General features: G+C 43.2%; 1 protein-coding gene across 1 annotated transcript; it reads right to left on the reverse strand.

Annotated features, from left to right (window-relative positions):
• Window positions 1-8,458: 8,458 nt before the first annotated feature.
• On the reverse strand, window positions 8,459-9,385 carry LOC138246778 (olfactory receptor 5V1-like). Its single transcript, XM_069201539.1, has one exon. It carries the CDS (start codon window positions 9,383-9,385, stop codon window positions 8,459-8,461), a length of 927 nt encoding a protein of 308 aa, XP_069057640.1.
• Between the last annotated feature and the right edge of the window lie 218 nt (window positions 9,386-9,603).

The following is a 9,603-nucleotide window of genomic DNA, read 5'->3' on the forward strand; positions in this document are numbered from 1 at the left end:
GCAATGGCGGATATTTTAAAACAATATTGGCACTTAATTAAGACGGATAGAATTATAGGTTCACTAGTCGGTCCCTATCCGAGAGTAACATATAGGAAGAGTAGATCTTTGCGGGATATTCTAGTACATAGTTACATAAATAAAAACAGGAATGAACAGATGGGATTTATGAAGCAGGCAGGTTTTTACAAATGTATGAAATGTAAGGCTTGTAAGTTCAGTAAGAATTGTAAAACATACATGTTGCCCACAGGGGAGGAAAGAAAAATCAATAAGTTCATTAATTGTAACTCTGATTTCACTGTATACGTTATTAAGTGTCCGTGTAACCTCTATTATGTGGGTAGTACAATTTTCCCGGTTAAGAAACGGATATTGGAACATTGGAGGGCAATTAAGAACAATGATGTTAATTATCTTATAGCTCAACATTGTAAAATAATTCATGAGGGGAGTATTGATGGCATGTTATTTTTTGGGATTGACAGGATTATATCATCCCCACGAGGAGGAGACAGAGAACGAAATTTGAGAAAAATGGAATCGGAGTACATTATTAGACTTAATAGCAGAGCCCCGTGGGGGCTGAACCAGGATGAAGAACTGTATGTACATGTGGGTTAATGGAATTGTGAGAACTTTTACACTCTCTTTTGGTTAGGCGCTTTTTCGATTTGACTAGCTAATACCTTCACCCCGGTTTATGAAATGAATTAGTAAAATCAATTATTTTGAGTGGATATGGATAGTTATGAAGATTTGGGGTAACATTAATAAATTTGGATAAGGAAAGATCTTTTAGAGGTGATAAGAATATAAAATTCTCGATTGGAGATACCATAATGATGATATATTTATTTAATTAATTGTGTGGTAGAAATATGAAGAATAATTGTTAGATTGATAATTATTTTCTTGTATTATGATATTTTCTTTGAAAAGTGATGTGGAAATGAATTAATGGTAAAGGGTATCCTTAAAGAAATTTGGTTTTATAAATAAGATTTTTTCTAAAATTAGGACTGTTAAACCAAAGTATCCATAGTATTTTTTCTTTGTTTATTAGCAAACAGGATATGAAATAGGGAAGGGGGAGGGGAAGTAGTTTGATTATTCACTTTTTGAATGAAGGTGGGCTATGAAGAAGACCGTAGAGGTTGAAACGCGTTGCCCGTTCTTTTGTTTATTACCTCGGTATCGTGTTTTTTGTCTGCAAATAAATTACGAGGGTGCAGCAGTACAGAGTGCCGGTGTTCTCCTTTGACTACGATTTGGGAGGAGTGTCTTTGATATATATATATATATATATATATATATTTTTTTTTTTTCAGCGAAGCTAAATAATTAGGAATAAAAATGCATCACCATGGGGATCGAATCCAACATCCTTGCTAATGTCAAGCTAAGGAACCCCAGACAGCTGAGATAGGAGAACTTTCCAAGACGGGATTTTGTTTTGGGCAGTGGGTCCACCCCCAAAATGAGTTCTTTCTGCCTCAGTGCCAAGCTTCCTCATCATATAGACCTTAAACAAACTGAAGAGGAAGTTTCTGGCAACCTCCCCCTCACTTTGCGTAGGTTATGAAATTTAAGCACTGGCTGTACTCGGCCTGCGTCGAAAACACGCAAAGGAACGGGCCCCGCCCCGATGAGCATTCCAGAGACAAAGAAGCAGTACTTCTATGTAATGAAAACATTGAAAACATTCCCAAGCTGAGACTGTCTTATTACGTCTACTGTCCACATTCCCCATGTTATGTTCCTGCACACTGCAACCCGGTGCTGGTGGGAAGAAGCACAAACACATTCTATGTGGAAAACAAGCTTGGTGTGGAAAAATCCGGTGCCACCGATGTGACGGCAAGCACCTGAAGCTAAGCTAAGCACAAAGTGGAGACAGTGGTCAAGATGGAGTTGGTGATTAATTACAGACCACTTTTCCAGAAGCCTGGAAACACGCAGAGATCAGACCCCTCCTCAAGAAGCCCTCCACGGACCCCATTGAGCTCCAGAACTACCACCCGATCTCTCTGCTCTCGTTACCCACCAAAGTCCTCCAACTCACTGAACACCTGGAAAGAACGCTCTCAATCAGACTTCAGGCCCAATCTCTGCACTGAGACAGCTCTGATCACTGCAACAGAAACATCTGTGCCCTGCTCGATGGAGGAGAAGCAGCCATCCCGATCCTACTTGACCTCTCCGCTGACTTCAACACCGCCTCCCACCACACACTGATCAACTGACTACCCTAGATTGGGATCACAGATGATGCACTCAGATGGATGACGTCCTTCCTCAGAGGACACCCATGATACCACTCGAGGACATTGTGTGATCACACAACGTCATCTCTTACGCTGACGATACACAGCTCATCCTCTTGCTCTCGACAGATCCCACCAAGAGTAAGGGAAACTTCCACAACTATATAAAGAACATATCCCCGTGGATGGAAGACAACTGACTGAAGCTCAACATGGACAAAACGGAGGGTCTGATCTGCGGCAGACACTCAACCATCTGGAATGACTTCTGGTGGCATCAGAGCTCGGACCCACCCCCACATGAAAAGACCACGCCCACAATCTCAACATCATTCTCGACAGCGAACTCTACATGAAACACGAGGTCAATGCTGTTTCCTCAGTCTGCTTGCACATGCTCTGCATGTTTAGCAAGATCTTTAAGTGGCTCCCCATCAGCATGAGGAAGATAGTGACGACGGACCTCATCACCAACCGACTGGACTATTGCAATGCAGGCACCACCACCGAAGTCATGGAAAGACTCCAGATGATCTAGAACACAGCTGCCAGACTGATATTCAACCTGCACAAGAGAACCCACATCACCCAACACCTGAAGGATCTCCATTGTCTCCCGATCCAGAAAAGATAACACTTCAAGCTCCTGACCCATGCCTACAAAACCATCTATATTCAAGGACCCACCAACCTGAACCACCACCTTCACCTCCACCAACCGACCAGGAACCTCCTCTCTGCACACATCGCTCTCGCAAAGATACCCGCGTATACACCACTGCCATGCTGAAGAACGCTCCTTGTTCACCTCACTGCCAAAGCCTGGAACGCCCTCCACCTGCAGCTCTGCACCGCACCCTCACTGACCCACATCAGAAAGGGACTGAAAACCTGTCTTTTCAAATAAACACCTACAGCAAGCACCTGGATACCCACTCGGGTGACAAGCTCCACTATACAAACAACACCTGATTGATGATTGATTGATTGATTGATTGTAATCTTATACTAAAATGTGAAAACAATCATCATACCAGAGATTGTGTTCTGTACCCCTTTTCAGTAACATTGGTTAAGATCCAAGTTACTTATTGAGTTTGCGTACTTTCAAAGCAAGTAGAAATGTTGGTGAATAAGTTCCACAGGACATGTTTCTGATTTATTCCACTTACTCTGGCTCTTGGGGCAATAAGGGTGGTCTGTATGTGGAATACATATGTTCCCTAAGAAGCACTTCAAAATCCAGTCAAGCATTTAGCATTTTGAAACACAGGATACTCTGTGTCCACCAGTATATGCAGTGTGGGGACTATAATATACTTGCCAATCACTGAAAAGAACACCTACCATGTTCTGACAGCCTATAAAGGTGCTGAGAAGACCATAAGGAAGTCCATGACTTCTTCAAGTAGAGGAACTAAAATTATGCACCTGCTTGCCGTAGTGAAGTAGTGGCCCATGGACGGTAGGTATCCATGCTCAGCTATTGAAAGGTTTACCTTACGGCAGCTCCACCTCAGTCAATTTCCCGGTACTTCACTTGTGTATGATACAACATAAAGCAAGTAGGAAAACACAGGGCTGTCTGAGATGGGCACTAGGGAAAGTAAAAACAACTCACCTGCCCCTTTCCGTGCTTTGAGCAGAATTTACAACAACAACAGGGTTGAGCCTTTTATGGTGTTTCAGGAATGCATTCAGCTGCAGGCTGCGGGAGAGACACATTGCTGCTGCTTCTGTAGAAGTAAGACTTTCACTGATGGACAACTGAAAATCAAGGAAAGACATGAGTCTTCCTGTGGGTGTCTGACAATAAACAACATGCACATTGTATGTTGCCATCTGGATCAGGTGGGTAAACAGTCTCTTGTACCAAGTGCCAGTTTTATGATGCCCATTGTATGGCTGAAGAACCTGACCGTTCTTATCTACTCCACCCATGTACTTGTTGCAATCAAGTATACAGGTGGGCTTGTGAACTTTGGTAACCTGACCCCAAACATGAATTGTAGTGAGCACATACACATCACATCTATCTGAGAACTTGAATGCGAGCAGTTCTTTGGAGCACAATGCAGTGCTCTGGGATTTCTAGAGCTTCTTAATAACAAGCACCTGCGGGAATACTTAGCAGAAACAACCAACTGTACCGAAGGCTACTGTGCCAGCTTTGTACAGATCACTGAACAGCTCTACTTCCATATAGAAATTGGCCAGATAAAGGTTATAACCTTTGTGAAGGAGTGGCTGTACCAGCTCCCATATAATCTTTCCTATGACTCCTAGTGTGGGAGGCTAACCTACAGGTTTTAGAGTGGAGTTCTTCCTTGTACATACTCTCAAGCTGTACACAGAGCCAGTAGAGCTCTCACACAGCATGTACAGCCTGATGCTATAGCAAGTTCTTTTGCTTGCAATGTACTGCCTGAACTGCAGTCTCCCTTTGTATAGGATCAAGGACTCATTGACGGCTATATTCTTTCCAGAAGTATAAAGCTCTGGAAACCTTGCAAACAAATGCTCCATGACAGCCAGAATTGTGAACAGCTGTCATTGTCTGGATTGTCCCGGGGTAATGCAGCAGAATCGTCACTGAAATGCAGCATGTGCTGCAATAGCAAAAAACAATCTCTACTTGTGTGGTGCGTAAATGGGGTTACCCAAACCATGCAATAGACCAGTAGGACTGCAAGGTTGGTTTCTGCGCTAACCCCATTTTAAGTTTAAGGCCCAAATATATCTTCAACTCTTCAAACGAAGGGGGAGTCCACTGGTGTGTCCTAGAACGAGGCCCTTGAGTGCCTCCATGCTCCCTTAGAAATTGTTTGGCATGCAAATCTTTTGCTGCACAATTTGTTCATGGAAGTCAACATCCAAACAGAGATGGACGTAGTCAAAAAATTGGCCGTAATGACTTTACATTCAGTGTCGCCAGGGAAGGGTGGAATTTGGGGTAAACTAAATTTGTGGGCTGCCAAGAAAGCACTCTGTCTGTGCTTGCTGCTGTACATGCCCGGTCTTTGGGCTGATCTAACCTGTTACTGCTGTCCCTGCAAAGAGACAGCACATCTTTCATCATTGTGTCCCTCAGAATCGCTGAAAGATGAGTTGTTGGATGGAACTCCACCGACTGAAAAATCTGTTCCAGATTCTGCTCCCTTTTCCTCTCCCTCAGACACTGTCTCAGTATCTTCTGTCTCATTCTCTGATCCTGCCTCATAGCTGTTCTCCTTAACCTTAGTTAGGGCTTGAGAAGAAGTCATCCACCATGAAGCCATCTCTGCTACTAGCTAGAACTGTCCTTCTATGACACTAATCTACATAGAAGGCAGTTTTGTTGTTCTAAAACAGTTGATGGGTGTGTGCGTGAGTGAAGTGTGCAGCAGTAAATACCGACAATGTCACCTCACTTTGTCTTGTTTCCTAAATCTGCAGGTTCTCCACACACACTAAAAAAGACAAAAAATGCCACAGTATTACTTCACCTTGCCACATACCCATCATCACAGGCTTTAGCGCTGATGACACCCAGTGTGACAATCATTTTTGGTACCACCCACATGACCTCCTCCTTGGATCCCCTCACTTCCACCCAGCAAAAGTATCCCTTATATCTCCATAGCCCCTCATTCACATACATTTAATTTGTTTTAAAGCACTGGTAATGGCTGGCTTCACTAATATACTCAGCTATCAACATAAAATACAGATCTGTTCTTGGCAGCTGGCATCTTAACCCTCTGTGCTAATTTATGGCATGTCAAAACTGCCTCTAGACAAAACTCTGATCTCTCTCTCTAGGAGGAACATCACAAGAGTTAAATTGGCATTTTTATTGCTTGTGCCCTCGTCACGAACAGTGTTCTCATCAATAATTGTACTACAAATGTTACAGTGATATTATCAATGATGTCATAGAAGATGTCATGAGTCAGGTAATATCTGGAGTAATTAGCAGTGCATGACGGGAGGATGAGTTATAATAATGTTAGGGCATGATTTATAGTTACTTGAAATCACTCTAACTATAACAGCTGAATTTCAATGGTTTTGTGAGAAAAATATGAATCTAACTATAACGTCCCTGTGACCTTCGTTTTTTTAGTGAATTCCTGAGGATTTTGTAGTCTATTTTCTAACTATAATGTCCCTATAACCTTTGATTTTCTCAGTGAATTTCTAGTTGTTTTTTTACGTTAAGTAAAATGCCGAGCACAATGCACTGTGAGGGGAGGGAGTTGGACGTAGGGCCTGGCGTGGCATTGTGTTGCCCCCACCCAAGCTTGCTGCTCCTGTCCCCTCTCATCCTTGCCATCCATTGTCTAAGACCATGTCCCTGCTCACTCAATACAGCTCTGTATGGCTATTGTTCTTCCCCTGCCCTTCCTGCCTGCCCTGAACAGTTAGCTTGCTGCCACATCCACCTCTTCCCTACCCTTTGTTGTCCAAGTTCATGTACCAGCTCCCTCCATCCTGGCCTGCATGGTCCACTATGCTGCCACTGCCCTTCATTTAGCTTGATGTCCATGCCCACTTCTTTTGCCCTCCATTGCCCAATTCTATGCCATCATTGCCCTCCTGCTTAGCCTTGGTGCTTAGCTTGCTGCCCCTACCCTTCTTCCCCCTGTCTTCTGATGTCTGAGTGCTTGCCCCTGCTCCCTCCTTTTTGCTCACCATGTTTCATGGCTACTGCCCCTCCCACCTACTCTGTGTGTTCTGTTGAGCTGCCACTGCAACTCGCTCCTACCTAGCATTGTCAGATGACTGCCACCTTTCCCTGCCACCTCCACCATCCCTGTCTGAGTTCCATGCCCCTATCCCCCCCCTCCAGTCCTCCATGGTCCATTTTGCTGCCACTCCCTTTTGCTCTCCATGCTCTGATGTGCTGCAACTGCTCTTCCTGCCTACCCTAGGTGGTTTGTTGTGAATCCCCTTCCTCTGCCTCCCCTTGACTGTGTCCAGATCCTACCCCACCCTTTTGTCCTCCGCAGTCCTTTGTGCATGTCCTTGCCCCCTCTCTCTAACCCACCATGACCACTGTGCTACCACTAACCCTCCCACTTGCCATGCATGGACTTCTGTGCTACCACAACCTCTCCCACCTGCCCTGGGTGGTCAGTGTGCCGCTCCTGACCCCCTCCCACCTTCCCTCTGTTGTCAGTGTGTATGTCATTATAGTCTCACTGTTGCCCTACATGATGTGTTGTTCTTCCAGTGCCCCTCCCACCTGCCCTCTATGGTTACCTTGCTGCTCCAGCCCTGCCCCCTTGTCTCCCGCAATCCATTTTCCATGTGCAGGCCCCTATCCCCTCCCTCCTGTCTTTCTGGTCCATTGTCGTTCACCTGCCCCTCCTTATTCCCAGCGTGGTAAATTTGTTGCCTCTGCACCCTCCTCCTTGCCCTCAGTTTTCGCAGTCCATGCCCCTGACATCTGCCTCCCCACAGTATTTTAATGAACAAATAGATTGCTAACATTCAATATTTATGTGTGTGGCAGCCTGACGTCATCTTGATGTAATCAAAATTGTAATACACAAAGCATTTCCTTTATTAAAAAAATATCAGCAAATTGTAAATACCTTCCAATGAACTGTACATATTCAGCAGTAAGAAAAACACTTTTTTTGCAATTCCAAAGTGTGATAGAACCAAGATTTTACTAAGAGCAAAACAAATCCAGACATTTTACTTAGGGATACACAATTATTGTTTATGTGGAATATCATTTCATCAGTCTGTGCAAAACAAGTGACCATTTCAGTGGAGAATGCACTGCCTGTAAATGACAGTGTGCTACCCTGCAATGCTTAAGTAACATTGAAAAATAGCCTACCTAATGTCCATTAGTCCTAGGTGGGTTAAGGAAGTTTGTTGTTCTAAAAATTAGGTTGTGGTTCTAACATGTTTTGGAAGCACTGCTTTAAATCAAGAAGTGGAATCCCCATTCTTTTATTTTGCGCAATAAAGTGGCACTAAGATGCACAAAATGTTGTGAATCATGACTATAGGCCTGATTTAGATCTTTATGGAGGGGGAATACGCCGTCACAAATGTGATGGATATCCTGTCCACCAGAATACGATCCGATTTTATCCTATGGAGATCGTAATACCGCAGACGGGATATCCATCACATTTGTGACATCATATTCCATCCGTTGAGATCTAAATCAGGTGCTATGTCCCTTCACTCTATAATATATTTCTGGTCCTTCTTAGAGCACTTTTGAACTCTGTATTTTTAAGGGTGTAAATAATGGGATTACATAGTGGAGTGACTGCAATATACGACAAAGACAATATCTTGTTTTCTTTCATTGAGTATGTAGACGTTGGTCGCACATATGTAGAAACAAGAGATCCATAGAATAAAATCACCACAGTGAGGTGAGAGGCACACGTATGGAAGGCCTTGTGCCTACCCCTTTTTGATTTGATTTTTAAGATAGAGGCGGTGATGTTGATATAAGACATTATGATTGAAAGAAAGGACATCATTAAAAGTGTGGCTCCTAAAATATAGGTAAGTGTCTCAATTCTGTGAGTATTATTGCAAGAAATCTTCAACAAAGCTGTCAGGTCACAGAAGAAGTGGTTGATGGTGTGGGACCCACAGAAAGAGAGTTCAGACACTAGTGCAGTGTGTGCTATCGGAACCATGAAACTAACAACCCAGCTTCCAGCAGCAAGTTGCATGCACACAGCATTATTCATGATGGCCATGTAATGTAAAGGATTACAAATGGCAACATACCGATCATAAGCCATGACTGAGAGGATAAGATATTCTGTGGACACCATCATCATGAAAAAATATGCCTGCAGCAAGCAATTGCTGAAAGAAATATACGTACCTTTCTGGAAAAAATGGGCCAACATGTGTGGAAAGACCACAGAAGTGTAACTGATGTCCAAAAATGACAAATTGGTCAGGAAAAAATACATTGGTGTATGAAGATGAGAGTTACTGTAAATTGTTGCCATAATAAGTAGGTTTCCTGCCAGAGTCATTAGGTAAATTATACAAAATGCAGTAAAAAGGGGAACTTGCAACTGTGGAAGGTCTGAAAATCCAACAATCAGGAAGCCTTCCACTGAGCTGATGTTTTCTTCTTTCATGTATCCAGTGACACTATTAGTCATGGAAAGGAAGGTGATCTACAAATAAACAAGAAGAACATTTAAATTTATTTATGAGAATGGAGTTTATGGTCAGTGGTTTTAGACACCAGGCACATCCAACACATTTTGTCAGGTGGCTGCAATACAATTAAATGCTTCTGATTCATTGCTGTACTCAACTGTTGTCTTTAGCTATTTTAGGGCTTTCTTGCAAA

The sequence above is a fragment of the Pleurodeles waltl genome, chromosome 7 (assembly GCF_031143425.1).
Source record: "Pleurodeles waltl isolate 20211129_DDA chromosome 7, aPleWal1.hap1.20221129, whole genome shotgun sequence".
In the NCBI taxonomy this organism is placed as follows: Eukaryota; Metazoa; Chordata; class Amphibia; order Caudata; family Salamandridae; genus Pleurodeles; species Pleurodeles waltl.